At 37.4% G+C, this 17,802-nt stretch overlaps 1 protein-coding gene across 4 annotated transcripts in view; it reads right to left on the bottom strand.

Moving 5' to 3' along the window:
• Positions 1 to 17,802, bottom strand: part of ZFPM2 (zinc finger protein, FOG family member 2) — a 525,088-nt gene that overhangs the window by 245,433 nt on the left and 261,853 nt on the right. For all 4 annotated transcript variants that reach the window (XM_086336267.1, XM_086336268.1, XM_086336269.1 and 1 more), the window contains one exon: positions 7,444 to 7,562. In XM_086336267.1, coding sequence (XP_086192393.1) covers positions 7,444 to 7,562 — 119 coding nt within the window. The remainder of the gene's footprint in view (positions 1 to 7,443; positions 7,563 to 17,802) is intronic.

The following is a 17,802-nucleotide window of genomic DNA, read 5'->3' as shown; positions in this document are numbered from 1 at the left end:
GGAGAATCCCATGGACAGAGGCACCTGGCAGGCTACAGTCCATAGCATTGCACAGAGTCAGACATGACTGAAGCGACTTAGCAGCAGCAGCAGCAGTGTATGGGTGAGATAGACAAGTAAAGAGATATTTGGAATTATGCAGTAAATGTTCTAATCCTAGGAAGCCTAAAGATCATAGACATATCTGAGGAGTTGATATCTATTCCAGACTGGAGGCTTTAGGGAAGGTCCACTTTGGGGTAACCTGAGGCTGAACCTTGAAGTGAGAAATGGAGTTAGTGTGATAAAGAAGGGCAGGAAGGGGGAGCACAGGGCTTTGTGGATGATAAAACAGCACAGCCAAATGCACAGAGACATGAGAAAAAGAGTATATTCACATTGTAGGTAGCTGAGGTTGACGGAAAGCTACACTGAGAGTGGAAACGAGGTAAGAGCTGAGCAGGTGATATCATGAAAGCCCTTTCTCCGGAGTTTGGCTTCTCTTGTGCCCTTGAATGATTTCAGGCATACAAGTAACAAGTTTTGCTATAAGGGCACACTGTGATTTGGGTAAAAAAAAGAAGACAGGAAGGAAGGCAGAAAGAATAGTTAGAAGAATACTGTGATAATCAAGGAAGAAATGACGGAGGTTTCACCAACAGCAGTGGCAGTAGGAACAGAAAGAAGGGAGTAGACGTGGAGAAAGCAGGAGTTATGGTACTTGCCTCCTGGATGTGAAAAGCAGAGTCTTGGAAGATGTTTGGCTCCGAACGGCTGACAAAAACAAAGCTGTTCGTTATAGGCAATGAAGGAAAGGTGTGTGTGAGTTTGTGCCTACATGTGCGTGCACATACACGTTTGACTATGTATGTAAATGGACCCATGAGATGCGAGAGGGGAGAGGTAGAAATGGAAGGAGGGTGACGTGGAATAACTCATAGAATGGACTGCCTGCAGAGGCAGCAAAGGAGAGGCAGAGATTTAGGTTTAAAAGCGACTAAAATTTGGAAGGCAGGGAAAAGGGCACAGAGACAGTAGGTGGAAACAATAATAAACTCTCCTTACGACTGTTGAGTTGGAGGAAGTCAGTGGGAAAGCCTTGTAAAACAGTTGAAACGTGCTATTAGAGAAAGGGTAAAAAGCCAAGGTTAGAGATTTTTTAATTTAAATGTCATTTGTAAATTAGTAGCTGAAGCTTTGCGAGTGGATAAGCTCCCTGAGGCACTGGGAACAGAGGGAGAAGAGAAGAAAGGCCATAGTGTTTTGGGAAACATAGTTAAATTTAAAAGAGCCAAGACCCAGAGAGACATGAGAAGTAGAAAAGTATGGGAGTCCTGAGCCCAGATTAGAATGAATATTAAAAGGAGGATATTATTCACAATGTCAACATCAATGGAAAGAAATAAAAGACCCAACAAAAAGTCATGCCTCAGCAACATTATAAATTATATCACTGAGAGGGTGAAGCTGGGAGAGTGTGGGTGGGGTCGGTCAGATTGCTCATGGTGAGGAAATTCAATTAGATCATACTTTTATTTTAAAGAGCATTTGTTGAATATCTATTATTTGCCAGAGGCAGTGATCTAGAATTGAATAATTATGATTTTTAAAAATCTATACTGTCTAGAATCTCAGCAATAATTTGGATATTACGTTCCAATTTATTTCATTATTATATTTTAGAAGCTGTCTTGGCATGGCTTTCCCAGAAGGTTACCTTCAGACTGATTCAAGTCCAAGTAGTTTATTCAGAGGTGACCTCAGAACAGTTTAGTAGAGGTGTGGAGAAATAAGCAGGAAGGAAAAGGAAGCCCATAAAGGCTGTGTTATAAAACTGGCTGGGGCTCAGTTTCACTGGCAAACTAAGAGATCTTGTAAGACACTTTTCACATATCCTAATGGAGAGGCAAGGAAGCAGGGGGGTATTTATCCACCAACTTCTGTCCCTCATTGGTTAAGGATTACTTTTGGAAACATTAATTCTCCAGCATGTCACAGCTTGACTGGTTTGCAGAAAGTTTGCTCCCGAGGCTGGAAAAAATGTCCTCAAATAGAAAGTCAGAGATGTTTCCACTAGGCAGCCTTTGCCACTATAGGTGAATGCTAGAGACCTTTGGGTAGAGATGCAGTCGCTGTAGGGTGTGCACAACATGAAGCTTGAAGACTTGCAATGAATGGGCTCAGAGACTGGGACTGGAAGAGTTAGAGCTAGAAGGGCACAATGGAGATATCTAGTAATTCTAATATTTCCCTATGATGTAGATCAGGAACCTTTAATTCTTTCCTCAACCACATTTCTATGATAACAACTACCTTAAAATTAAGATGGAATTTAATGTGCACATTATTTTATTATTAAATCAATAAAATTTTACCTATAGTACCCTTTATATGTACACTTTCTGTTTGTAAAATTCAGTATCACAACCACATGGTAAAATAAAACAAGGCTCCCTTCTGATTGAACGACATCAATAAAATGAAATTTCTATGTCAAATTTCATTTGCTGAATTTAACAGATTGTGATAAGTTTACTATTATGTAGTAGGTAACCTGGGACTTTCTATTTATGTTCTGTTTAATTAAGTATGCATGTTGCATGATTCCAGCAGGCAGTTGGTTGAATAAGACTAGTTACCTACTGAAAGCTGATTCACTCAAAAGAGAGAGAGAGAGCAAATGTCACTAATATTGTAGACACCAACCTTCCAAATAATCGGTGTTGTCTGATAATTATTAAGCACTTACCATGGGCTAGCAGAGCAGAGATTTAGCATATTACAAAGATCTATGTCTTCAGGAGAAAATGAGAGAACTTCAAAGGCACAACATACAAATACAGAAACTCTAAAACACCTCTAAAACAGATATTGATCACAATTTAAACTGATTTTTTAAATTTCTTCTTGTCCATAGTCCTTTGATATTTTCAATGAATAAAATTGTAAGACTTTCAAAAACATGAAATTTGGGTCACTATGATAGCACTTAATGTAAATTATTTCTTGACACAGAAGTAGGATGTTGGAAAGAAAGCTAGGCGCCCTTACTGGTTAACAATTCATATGGGAGTGGAAGACTGTACCTGAAAAAACTAAAACTTCCAATATACCACAGACCTTTGGAAACTGTGATGGTTAATTTTGTTTATCAACTTGGATGGTGTTTTTGTTGAGACTGACACTTGAATCAGGGTACTCTGAGTAAAACAGATTGCCCTCCATAATGCTGGTGGGCCTCACCCAATCAGAAGAAAGCCTGAATAGGACAAAAAGACGGGCCTCTCCAGGATTTGAAACAGCTCAACTGGAATTCCAGTTCAATAACCAACTTCATCACACCATCAGCTCTGCTGGGTCTCCAGCCTACTGACTCACACTGCAGATTTCCATCCAGCCAACTCCATGATCGTGTGGGACAATTCCTTATAAAATATATAAACACACACACGTCACACACCCTATTCTGTTTTGCTGGAGACCCTGGACTAAACCAGTGTCCTTGGAAAACAGTCAAATTTAGGCATGTAAAATCCCCAAATGCCAAAAATCTATAGTTTGACTTATTTAATTTGGTGTGTCTTTTCAGTTTTAAACTTGAAAGATTTTAATGAACCCATTTTTACAGGTGACCGAGTAGTAATAATATTCAGTATTTCTTAATAATTCCTGTATGCTACGTCATTTAATCTTTACAAAACCCTGACAAGCTAGGTAGTAATATTGTCCTTCTAGATAAAATTTCTAAAGACGGTATTAGATTGCAGCATGGGGGTCTCAACTCAGATTGAGTTGATCTTGGTCTAGTCATTCAGCTTCCCAAAGTAGCAATTTCCTCCTGTGAAACAAAGGAGGAAAAAAAAGGATATTATCTTCTCATATGCTCATGAAAGAATTAAATGAGATATAAAACCTGTAAAGCACTTTGACCCTAACTGGCCCAATGAAAATATTAACTATATTCTGCTGTTAAGCATAAACTATCTAACAAGATAATGAGGTGTGAACCAAATTTTATTTATTTCTATGCTCATTGTGTTATATGATTCCAAGAAGAGCTTTTTGTCAAATCAATTCTTTTGATGTTTCCATATAGCCTATATTTCTAGTAATGTTCTCTCTATATATCCAAAAGCCTGGTCTGAAAAGGCTTTCTGCAAAAGGTGGCATATTGCTAATGCACTTCAAGATGGGAACTTGAAAGATATAAAAAGGATTTGACATCTGGCATGGTGACTCAATTAATTACTGTGTTGGATTAATTAGTTTACTGGGTCTCTTGAGACAACATCATGAGCCTGAACAGAGTAACATAACATTGGTTGGTGAATAAGCAATTTAAAAGAGTGCGCTAATTCCAAATTTGATTTCAGGTTGGGTAAGGTAGGGTAAGGTAGGGTTAATAGATTATATATTGTATGATGAAGAAAATGTACCTTCATGATATAAAACCTATATTAAATGACTGTCAAAATTATAAAGAGGTAATAAAATTGTGGAACTCTTTGAATTAACACCTAATTCTTCAGTCATGATAGTTATGAAGAATTATAACAAGTATTTTGCCCAAAGTAAGAAAAAAGAACCTGCTTGTAATCATTGTATATTTTCTCCCAAAGCTTTTAATAAATTTAGAATTCATGTAAAGAAATTCCTAATAATTTTTATCATACTCAGATCATGTGACAGATGCTATTGGGAAGGAGTGTGATCTGGTATTTAAAAACACAGATTCTGGAATAAAAAAGCCTGAGCCTTAATTTTCTTATCTATAAATAAGATTTTAAATAGGACCAAATTCACAAGTTTGTTTTGAGGAGTAAAGGAGCTAATACATTTCTAATCCTCCATATAGTTTCTAGAAAAAAATAAGTACATAGTGTAACTTAGATAATTATTCTATAGAAGTAACAGTAGTGCCAAGACTACTAGTAGTATTTAATGACATAAAATCCAAAGTAAATTCTAGCGAGAAAATACTATTATCAAAAAAAAAATTTTTTTAAGTATATTTTAGCAAAGCAGCTACATTTTACAATAGAGGAAAATTCTATAGTTTAGGGAAATAACATGAATCAAATGTTTAAATTCTAAGACAAAAGAAGAAAACTAGGTTATTAAGATTATTTTCTATTAAATAATTATTCACCACAACTGGGTTTTTGATATCCTAAACAGTATCCATTCACTTCAAATAGTATCAAAAATACCACAATGTCACATCTATAACCAAATTATTTAAATGATATTAAGTATGGCATAAGATAGCTTTAGAGTGGTACAGAAATATGAAAAAAAATTATATCATGTCTAAACAATAGGAAATTACTTCACTGAAAAATTAAACTTCCACAGATAGGTTTAATTTCCATACATCATAATTTAGCACATGCTAAAGATGTATAAAAAGGATCATTCTACATATATATCATGATATAAAGATTAATTAAAAATTACATTTTCATAGAGATTTTATGCTGATATAATAAAAAGGAAAACGTGTTTCTTACATTAACAACAGCTGACACCTAAGTGGCATCACACTTTTGAAGAAATAGCAGGCAAATGACAGAAGTTTGTGTTGGTGTCTGATACACAGTGATAAATAAGATAAATATCTTCTTGCCTAAAACATTTTGAAAGCAATGCTACAGCACCAATAGAAACGCCCAGATAAATGGGTTTTGCAAAGGATTTAATTCAACCTTTGATGTTGAGACAATCTTCCCCTTGCCTTTGCTTGATTAAGCAGTATAATAGCTAGTATCACCCTATCAAAGGAATCAATAGAGCAGTCCACTGTACAACTCAGCCTCTAAGGTCAGCAGTGTTTGCGGAGCCACTTCTCAAACCCCTTCTGCGGCAGGCACACGGACCACCACACGGTACACTGCTCCAGATTATTAAATATTTAGCCTGGTCTGTCAACTTGTTTGGTTCTTAAATACATGTGAAGTCTCCTACTTTATCCTTTTACGTATAAACACGAGGATTTAGAAAGTAAAAAGCACACTTCTAGAATCTCTTATGCTGTTTAAAAGTTGGATGACACAAATGTTTCTTATTTATTCTAGTCATTACTTTTAGTTAAATCAATAACCTCTTTCTCATTCACATGGCACTAAATAAGCAGAGAACTGCACATACTAATTTCTTTCATGTAATAACCCGAAGAAATGATTTCTTTCATGTAATTCAACTGAAAAAGGAAAGCAACATTGCTGAGTCAAGCACACTTGTTTAACAAGAACCCCTCTAGGAGTTCTTACACCGCCCCCCCCCCAACCCCCACCACCTCAATGCAGATAGAGTCATTTAGCAGGCATGAAACTCTTCCTACATAAATGGCATTTAGAGAGAGGGACTTCCATTTCATATATATATAATTTCTGGATCTCCTAAAGAATATAAAATATCGTTATCCCCAAGTTTCGTCACTTGTATTATCACGCATAATAGGAAAGGTCCTGGTGTCCTGATTCCTGGACTTTGTGCAAGTTACCTTACTAGACAAAAGGAAATAAAGCAGATGGAGTTGAAGTTGCTAGAGTATCCTGGATTACTCAGGTGGGCCCAATGTAATCACACACGTTCCCGAATGTGGAAAGGGAATACAGAAGAGTCAGAGTCAGAATAAAGATGTGTAGAAGACAGCCATTGCTGGTTGTGAAGATGGAAGGAAGCCATGAGCCACGGGTTGTGGACAGCCTTTAAAAGATGGAAAATGAAAGAAAACATCTGTCCCCACCTTCTAGAAGCTTCAGCAAAAAAAGCCCTGAAGATACTTTGATTTTAGCCCTGAGAGATTCATTTCAGACTATAAGATGATGGACTTGGGTTGTTTTAAGCCACAAAGTTTGTGGTAACTTGCTGGAGCTGCAATAGGAAACTAACATATTGAATTAAGAAATGAAGTGTAAATGTAATCAAATACTCCATCTTTCCATAACTTTTTAAGATAGCTAATCAATCGTTCATATAATTTTTCCCAGAGGTAGACTTTTTAAGCTCAGAATATTTACAAAAAAGTTAACAAGAAAAATTATGATGCTGATCACTTATCCTCACTCTTAAAAGTACAAATAGAATTGCCAAGCAATATCAAGGTTGTTTATTTCTTGTTCATCATGTAAACCTGTAATTTATGACAATTTGTGTCATCTTAAGAAGAAAAGCATTTGTATATGTTATTAAATATGAACAATATTAGTCTGGCTATGAAGATAAAGCAACCTTATAAATTACCTTACTAAATAACCATTCAGTGTGATTAACCTGTTTCCTTCTAAATTCTGCATATAATACTGTCAGAGACAAACAACTTGGAAAATATTCCAGTTTTATGGTCCGTGAAAAAGAGAAAGCAAACTGTTACTTTTAGTGTTTTCACCAGGAAGCAAGCAGAGATCATTTCTGTACCATGACAAAGTACTAAGAGTCAACCATCTCAGAACATCCACATACCAAGGAATTATTATTCAAGTCCATCTTCCCAGCGAATGGTCCCCAGGTGGTTCCCACTGGAAGTTGCTGCCGACTCTGAATTTTTCGCTCTCCATCTCTCTGAAACACCTCCAGCTCTCCTGCAGACAATGAACACACGAGCGTTTAAGTACTTTCACTTGCGTTTTACCAACAGCTGACTTTTTGTGTGTTTGGTCTCCATGCACAATATTCTCAGGATTCATATAACAAGAATTGATTATGTTCATCTCAACTGATCTTGGTATCCTGACAGGATAATAAAACTTGTCCTTTTAACTGTATTCACATTTAGTCCAATTTCTTTCTTGAGTTTTTGCACACTTATCATCTACTGTAGGGCTTCCCAGGTGGCTCAGTGGGTAAAGAATCCACCTGCAATGCAGGAGACACAGGCAGAACTCGATTTCCATCCCCGTATTAGAAAGATCCCCTGGAGGAGGGCGTGGCAGCCCACTCCGATATTCTCACCTGGAGAATATTGCTCCTTGCATGGACAGAGGAGCCTGGTGGGTTACAGTCCATAGCGTTGCAAAGGGTCAGACACGACTGAAGTGACTGAGCATGCACACACACACACGTCTATTGTAGTCAATTCTATTCAGTAAATCCTTAAGAACCAGAAATGATAACACATCTTCAAAAAGCACTGATACAATGTAAAATCAGACAGGAAACATTAGGACAATAGCTCAGAGTTTAAATTCCTACATTTGATTACCAATGTAGTAAATCATTGCAATTACAGATATATATGAAGTGAAGTGAAAGTCGCTCAGTTGTGTCCAGCTCTTTGTGACCCCATGGACTATACACAGTCCATGGAATTCTCCAGGCCGGAATACTGGAGTGGGTAGCCTTTCCCTTCTCCAGGGGATCTTCCCAAAGTTTGATCTCCCAGGGATCAAACCAAGGTCTCCTGCACTGCAGGCAGATTCTTTACCAGCTGAGTCACCAGGGAAGCCCAAGAATACGGGATTGGGTTGCCATTTCCTACTCCAGGGGATCTTCCCGAGCCAGGGATTGAACCTGCATCTCTTGTGTCTCCTGCATTGGCAGGCGGATTCTTTGCCACTACCACAGTGATACAAGACTTTTGTGAAGAACATGGAGAGTTTCTTTTTTTTAAGTGCTTGGCAATTTCCTGAAATTACCACTAGTTTCAGTGGATAGGACAACTACATGTGCAAACTGGAGGTGTATGTTTTCCCAAATTAAAAAAAAACAATGTTCAATCAAAGTCATTATGCTTTTATATTTGGTACTTTAGGCAAGACTTTATGCTACAAGTTTGGACAAAAACCCTCCCCAAACAAGCAGTTTAGGTTGATACTCTCCTTTATTTCTTCCCAATTATTACTTTGTGATCATTATATAGTAATAGGAAACTAAGACAGTATTCAATGGCATACAGTAGGAATCAATCAAATGCTCACTTAAGAAATAAATGAATGGATTAATAAAAAAATAAATGAAGCCTTCAAAACGTCAAAGAATGGCCGTTAAACCTAAACATTGTTTGCTGCTGCTGCTGCTAAGTCGCTTCAGTCGTGTCTGACTCTGTGTGACCCCATAGATGGCAGCCCACCAGGCTCCCCCGTCCCTGGGATTCTCCAGGCAAGAACACTGGAATGGGTTGCCATTTCCTTCTCCAATGCATGAAAGTGAAAAGTGAAAGTGAAGTCGCTCAGTTGTGTCCGACTCTTAGCGACCCCATGGACTGCAGCCTACCAGGCTCCTCCATCCATGGGATTTTCCAGGCAAGAGTACTGGAGTGGGGTGACATTGCCTTCTCCGAAACATTGTTTGGGATAAATTAAAAAAAAAAAAAATCTCAATCAGGAACTGGAGACCTTCTCTTTAAGTACCTAAATCCATGACATTCATGTTCTGGGATTATTTCCATACTATATTATCACACTAAATTTTTTAATATTTCAAAATATTAATCATAATAGTGTAATCTGTTATTTTTAAAATATAATTTTATCTCAACCTGTTCAAGACCAGACCTGAAAATGGAAGAAATGGAATAGGAAGAAATATGAAGGTTAACCCATATAGAATAGATAGCTGAGGAAGATTCTAAATAAAACAGAATATATTCACTTGCTTCATTCAGTATGACACTGGGATCTAAAAAGATATTATACAAATCAACTTACTACAAAACAGAAAAAGACTCACAGACTTAGAGAATGAACTTGCAGTTGCAAGGGGCTGAGGGGGAGAAGGATGTGAGAGTTTGGGATAAACATGTCACACACTTCTATATTTGAAATGGATGACCAACAAGGAACCACTGTAAAGCACATGAAACTCTGCTCAGTGTTGTGCGGCAGCCTAGACGGAGGGGCACTTGCGGGAGAATGGATACACATACACGTGTGGCTGAATCCTTTCGCTGTTAACCTGAAATTATCACAATGTTGTCAACTGGCTTGTTTACCTTAATACAAAATAAAGTGTTTCAAAAAATCAGAACGAATTCAGTAATTACACTTTGCAAATGATATATAAGTCATGGTAGGTGACACAAAATATTTGCTTTAATTTGACCTTAGTTTCCATCAAGTTAATAACTAAATTTAAATATATAGCTTTAAGCTTGATGCTTTTAAAAGCAACACCATAGGAATAGAGTTTTCAAATGATAATTTTCTCCAAATATATGCCCAGGAGTGGAACCGCTGAATCATACAGTAACTTTATTTGTGGTTCTCTAAGGGATATCTATACTATTTTCTATAGTTGCTGCACCAATTTACATTCCCACTAGCAGTGTGTGCTGCTGCGTGTACTCAGTCATGCCCGATTCTTTACAAGCCTATGGACTGTAGCCCGCCAGGCTTCTCTGTCCATGGGGTTTTCCAGGCAAGAATACTGGAGTGGGCTGCTATTTCCTTCTCCAACCACCAGTAGTGTAGGAGGGTTCCTTTTCCCCCACAAACTATAATTCAAAAAGATACATGCACCCCAATGTTCACTGTGCTAAGTCGCTTCAGTCATTTCTGATTCTTTGTGACCCTATGGGCCATAGCCCGCCAGGCTTTTCTGTCCATGGGATTTCCCAGGCAAGAATACTAGAGTGGGTTGCCGTTTCCTTCTCCAGGGCATCCTCCCAACCCAGGGACTGAACCTGCGTCTCTTACATCTTCTGCACTGGCAGTCGGTTTCTTTACCACTAGCACTAGCAGTACTGTTTACAGCATCCGAGATGCGGAAGCAACCTCAGTATCCACAGACAAATGAGTAAAGAAGATGTGGTACATACATACAACGGAATACTACTCAGCCATAAAAAAGAATGAAATAACATTATTTGCAGTAAAATGAATGGACCTAGAGAATATCATACTAAGTAATATGCCAGACAAATATCATATACTATTGCTTGTATGTAGAATCTTAGAAACGATACAAATAAACTTATGTAGAAAACAGAAATATAGACATAGAAGACAGAATTATGGTTACCAAAGGGGAAAGAAGGAAGAGCGATAAATTAGGAGTTGGGGATTAAAATCACACTACTAACATGTATATATGGAATCTAAAAATATGGTACTGACAAACCTATTTGCAGGGCAGGAATAGAGACGCATATATAGAGGATCTACCAGAGGACACAGCAGGGGGAAGAGAGGGTGCGACAAACTGAGAGAGTAGCAAGGAAATAGATACATTACCATGTTAAAAAGATAGCTAGTGGGAAGTGGCTATACAACAGGAGGAGCTTAGTCTGATGCTCTGTGATGACCTAGAGGGGTGAAATTGCGGGGCGGGGGGTGGGAGGGAGGCTCTACAAGGAGGGTTACATGTATGTGTGTGTGCGTGCTAAGTCACTTCAGGCCTTTCAGACCCCATGGACTGTAGCCCTCCAGGCTCCTCTGTCGATGGGATTCTCCAGGCAGGAATACTGGAGTGGGTTGCCATGCCCTCCTCCAGGGGATCTTCCTGACTCAGGGATCAAACCTGCAGTTCTTAAGTCTCCTGCATTAGCAGGTGGGTTCTTTACCACTAGCACCGCCTGGGAAGCCTTCATATAGGTATACTTGTAGCTGATTCACTTTGTTTTATGGCAGAAACCAACAACATTTTAAAGTAATTATCCTCCAATTAGAAAGAAAAAAGAACACTATTATATATAAAACAGATAATCAACAAGGATCTACTACTGTATAGCAGAGGGAACTGTACTCAGTATCTTGTAGTAACCTATAATGGAAAAGACTCTAAAAATGAATACACACACACACACACACACACACATATATAACTGAATCATTTTGCTGTATATCTGACACTAACACAACACTGTAAATCAATTATATTTCAATAAATTTTTCAATTGAAAGCAATACCATCAAGCTGAATTCAATATCTTATTTATCCACTTTGTATCACCTTCTTTTAATAGTTAGAAGACAGACATCCTTTTCTGTGGTTTTACTGCTCAGCCCCAAAACCAGAATAACATATATAAACAACAATCCACTAAAATATTGTGTAATGGTTAAATTTTGCCCATTATGAACATAAATGTATCTGTATCTGAATAATGACGATGTACTGGAAACAAGAATTCCATGTTCACCGTAAAAATTTAAATTCAAGAACTAAGCCACCATCCTTCCTTCTTCTCATGCTTCCATCCTTTCTCATTTGTCAATGACAGTAAAAATGGAAGTACTCATAAACTTATTAAATGAAGACAGACATACACTTCTATTATTTTTCATTCTTACGTATCAGTAGCTAAAGATGATCTGTAATGAGGCAAATGGACCCAAAAAGATTCAGTAAGTCTGAGCTTCTTAAATGTTGATTTATAAATAAAAACTTGCTTTAAATAACATATTAATGCTTAAAAGTATTGAACTCCGAAGCCTACCTGGAGTTCAGGAAATATGGAACAATAATAATTTGTTTTCTGCATGCAGAATAACAAACCCATTTCTGAGATTTTCCCCTGAAAATATATTTCAACCTCATACAAACCTTTTGATTAATGAGTTGAAATCAGAGACTTGTATAGGAAATCCTCAAAGATAGAGCATAGCCAACAATCTGTTATAACATCAAAAAGGGCTCAGTGGGAGATATCCCTTATCATATGCCTGCATTTTCATATTGATAATGCAGTTATTTAAAATTGGGGGATAACTGTTCTATTTGAAAAGAACCTGTTTAATTTCTATCTGATAGTTCTTATTTTTCAATCATACATTTTAAACAATTTCCTTACAATTTACCCTTTAAAGACAAAATACTTTTCAATTCTTCAGCTAAGAATATTCTTTTCTGCATAAAAATAATGCCTAAATAATTTGTTGTTTTTACATACAAAAAAAAATGTCATGTCACATTTCAAGTGACACCAGAGGAATCATGAAAATCTTTGAAAACCCTTTAAAAATGTAATTCATCCTCTCTTTCTTCCACTGACATTTTTCATTTGAAAAGGGTTCAGACTCAATCAAACAGTGACTCCTTATCTATACCTGTGGATTTACAAGCAGGTCTGTCTTTTAATGGATTAAGAACTACAAACTTAGGGCAAGTCATGAAGTGATACCCAAATATCTCCGAAGTTTCCAAGGTGTCTTTGACTATGCATCAAAATTTTAAGCAGGACAAAAATAGGTTTATGAGCTCTTAAAGATGGCTATAACAGAAAGTCCAGCAACTGTTCAAGCTCTCAAGTCAATCTCTTCAACTCTGTTAGACAAACTAACAGATCTCAGGCAAATCTCAGTCTCCTTTCTAGTCTATCAAGATGTTAGACATTATTTTGGGGTTTGTGAAATTCTTTCTGCTGCTGAAACAGTTAAATAAAAATATTCATTTATTCAGAGCAGCTTTTCAGAAAACTGGGCTTCCCTTGTAGCTCAGTCAGTAAAGAATCTGCCTGCAGTACAGAAGACCTGAGTTTGATCCCTGGGTTGGGAAGATCCCCTGGAGAAGGAAATGGCAACCCACTCCAGTATCCTTGCCTGGAAAATCTCATGGACACAGGAGCCTGGTGGGCTGCAGTCCACGGGGTTGCAAAGAGTCAGGTACAACTGAGCGACTAACACTTACTTTCAGAAAACTGCAAGCACATTGCAAAATAATTAGCATTTATACACTACCATGCCTACATAGTTCAATGAAAGCAACAGAAATATGATGGAAGCTTTATTTCCTTGAGTATAATATTTTTAATTTTTTCAAAGTCTAATAAGAGCCATGAAATAGAGGAAGTACCATGTACTACAATAAGATTACATTTTAGTTCCTCTACCAAATAGTCAGCTGATGGCCATGAATAAATTCTATGTTTTCTGAATCTTTGGTTTGTCATTGTTAAACGGGTTTGTCACTTACTACTTAATATGGAGTCCATGACACCATGATTTTCTTTCTCCAGATGTGATATATTATGAGAGGTAGAAAGAACACTGAGATGGTGGGTCAAAGACTCAGGTCTTAGAACTAGCTTATCATAAAAGGAATGTTCGACTTGAAAAGATGAGAGATTTCAAAATAAAGAAAGCAAAGTTCCCTTTTCATTGGATTTGCTTACTTATTCTTTTTTTTTTGCATCCATTCATTAATTTATTCATCCATTTATTCTACTAATATTTATTAGTTACACTCAGGCATAAAGCAACAAACAAAGCAGATTTAGAGCCTGGATATGTTTGAGGAAATGTAATCCATAAGGTTTGGGAAGTTGAAGCCATAGAATTTAGTCTTATTTTTACATTTTAGGAATTAGAAAAGGAGAAATCCAGCAATGATGTTCTGGGGATTTGGCAGGGGCAGATGGATCAATGGCCATATACCTATTGAGACAAGCCACTCAGGGAAAAAAAAAAAAAGATCTAAGGTTAAGATGAGGGATCATAGCTTGGAAATACTGGGGCCAAAGTGGCTCTGTAAGGAAGGCAAGAGGTGATTTGGGGTGGGTTAGGTGGCCAAGCCTGTGACTTGGAAGCAAGGTCTTGACTAGAGTGAAAAATGTTAGCATTTATTCATTAAGACCAGCTTGTATATGGTAATAAAATTCATAGAATTGTTGATCTAGAAGAGAGTGTCAATGGCACCCCACTCCAGTACTCTTGCCTGGAAAATCCCATGGATGGAGGAGCCTGGTAGGCTGCAGTCCATGGGGTTGCAAAGAGTTGTACACGACTGCGTGACTTCACTTTCACTTTTCACGTTCATGCATTGGAGAAGGAAATGGTAACCCACTCCAGTGTTCTTGCCTGGAGAATCCCAGGGACGGGGGAGCCTGGTGGGCTGCCGTCTATGGGGTCACACAGAGTCAGACACGACTGAAGTGACTTAGCAGCAGTAGCAGTAGAAGAGAGTGTAACATGATAAAACAATAAGATTGAGGGTAGAGATCCAAGAATTTTCAAAAGGCAGAGAGATGGAGGAGCAGGCACAGAATATTTAAGAGAAGTGTAAGAAAACAGAAAAAAGGGAAGAAAGTGGACATGGTACCATAGCATCCAATGGACTGAGAATTTAAAGGAGGAAGGATCAATCAGGTAACCTGAACATTTATGTAAGTAAGAAAAGGACTGGGGAAATTCCTTTTGATGGGATGGAGACCATGGGTGTCTGGGATGAAAGGAGTGTTTTAGAATAGGAGGCCAGCACATGGATCAGAGCAGGTTCAAAATCAAATTAGAGAAAAATGGAACAAGTTGTGTGATCCTGACCAAGTCCCTAACCCTCTGAACTTCAGTTTCTTCAAACCAAAAAGTAATTACAATATCTTTCTCATATGGTTGCTGTGAGGATTCACTCAGATAACATGTGCAAAGTACCTAATAAACATTTACTATTTCACCACCAAGAAAATGAAGCACTTCTAAGAGCATGTCCACATACTTCCATCATCACATGTAGCCATTCAGTGTCTGTGGTCACATTCCTTCTTTAACACCTCTATCCAAAACACTCTCCATACCTTGATTTTTACCTTTCCTTTAAATATCTCCTGGATTCACATTTCTTATCAGCATTTCCCAGTTTTGTTTGCTTGCTTGTTTGTTTTTTGTTTTCTATCAACTCAGATGTACAGGACCAACCAGCCTCAATTCACTCTACAGCTCTGATTTGGGCTCCAAATCCTTGCCAAGATAAACTTAAACTCCACTTTCATCATGTTATTCATTTGTGCAAGTCCCTTCACTGCTTCCTTTAGACCATCCAACTTGAACATCTATGCCTGAATCCTAATACCACCACAGCGCTGCTCCACAGAGTCTGCTTGACTGCCTATTTGCTCTCCAGAATTTCTTCTTCTCTCCAGTCAAGTAACTCTTCATCACACCTTCCTCCTCGTCTAGCTTAACTCCCACACCTTTCTGAGAATTGTTGTGCCTACCTGGCAGACACAACATCATCCTGGCTGCCCTGATAAATCCTACTAATGTTGCAAGATTAAAGTTATTCTCTTTCACCAAACAATTCTGAACTCCACAATAAACTGAGCTCTCCTCTCCTAATTCTCCCATAACATTTACAGTCCACACAGTTTTGCATTTAATTATTCCCTAGTGGTTTCCCTTGGATAACTCCTTTCACCTCAACAGGATTATATGCATCTTGAACTCCAGATGTATTTTTTATTTCTGTTTATTCTATGGTAATTAATATAGTTTGTGATGCAATAATTGCAAAATACAAACGGAACATCATTGATTGGATGAGACTTTTCATAAGCTCATAGACCTAATTGTACTACAGTTAAAAGTTGATTTTAAAAACAAACAAACAAAAAGGCTGTCAATATATGTCTGCTCTTTGTATTACAACAATCATACATTTCATTTGTTCAACATTTTATTGCACTAACTACATTACCTTGTGTGTGAAACATGGAGTAGGACAAAAAATATTCTTTTTTTCTGCACAGTTCATATTTTTGCAGCTACTCTTCAAAAAGAAGCCCACTTTTAAAAAGTATTTTTAACATGCTGGGTAAGTTCACACAAAATATTTGAGACACATAGGATGGACTAATCAATTTTGGTAAAAGATAATATTGTTAGTGCTGAGGGCTGTTTCTCTTATCTTCTTGATAATGCATACTTTTAAAAGTCTGTGATTACTCAAAGACTTATGATAGCTTCACTTAAAAAAAAAAGCCCTAAGTCAGAAATCACTACCAAACATACTGCAGCTTTTAAGATATCAACCCACTTTTTTTTTGTTCAAATAAAAGAAATTTACTGTGGAAAGAAAACTTAAAATCAAGAGAGATACCCTCAAATCTTTCTTTATTGAAGGTGCTATCAAGTCAATGCTTTGTTTCCTTTTAATAGAGTCCTTTTGATGCCTCATTAAAGAGCAAAGTATATGAAAACTGTAGCATACCAAAGGGGAACAGACAAGATGTGGGCATTTTAGCATAATTATCAGCAATCATGCTTCAACTGAATTCAGCATTAAGTTGATGGCATAAATGTATATGGTATTTACGGGACATCCCTTAACTCCAGGCTCAGATTTCAAAGAAGAAGATGGTTGCAAGTAAATGAGATGACAGAAGATCCTATTTCATTTGCTGAAAATAAACTTTGGATTGATTTGAACTTGGTTTTAAATATATAACCAAATTTTAAAGCAGACCACATGAATTAGCTCATAATGTTTATCAGGCCTTACTATAGCACAAGGCTATAGCGTCAGAACCCATATTTATATTTTCTTCATGGTTGGAAAACATTATACATCATGGTATCAAACATGGACAGCCCCGAAGTCATGCTGAGTTCAAAAAGCGCTCAAAGATTCTAAAAATCTCAAAACATTTTCAAAGTCAGCCAAGGTGGCTGAAGTATGGCAGAGCTCTTGCTATTTTATGGTTTAACCATTTGACAGCTGCCTGCCAGATACATAAGAGGGCTAGGCGATCATTTCACTGCTGATTATCTTCACAGCCAAACTGCAGTCTTGCTACTTTGTGTGTTTCCTCAGGCATTAATAACAGCATGTTTCATCTGCATTTTAAGACAAATAGTGCCATTTACACTATACTCTGTTGATCCATCTCAAAGCATGGTTTGGCACAGGGAATGATGGTTCTTGGTTAACAGCTACAAATCGCTTTCTAGGGATACCTTTTCTAATTTTCCTTCTCAATTTTTGAGTCATACAGTCATAACACACACTAAACTACAGTTTTGAACATAAACTTGAAATACGACGTTCCCTATTCAAGTACTCCAGTCAAACCCTGATAAATCAGGCTAGCCATGCCGTGATCTTATCCCTTCTGACTCTTTAATAAATCGAACCTTGTAACTTCGTACTGTTGGAAGTTGTCACTAAATGAAA

The sequence above is a fragment of the Bos grunniens genome, chromosome 14, assembly GCF_055505025.1.
Source record: "Bos grunniens cultivar Pamir isolate PY7600 chromosome 14, Bosgru_T2T1.0, whole genome shotgun sequence".
In the NCBI taxonomy this organism is placed as follows: domain Eukaryota; kingdom Metazoa; phylum Chordata; class Mammalia; order Artiodactyla; family Bovidae; genus Bos; species Bos grunniens.
Note: the sequence above shows the minus strand (reverse complement) of the source record. Positions and strands in the feature narration are given on the sequence as shown.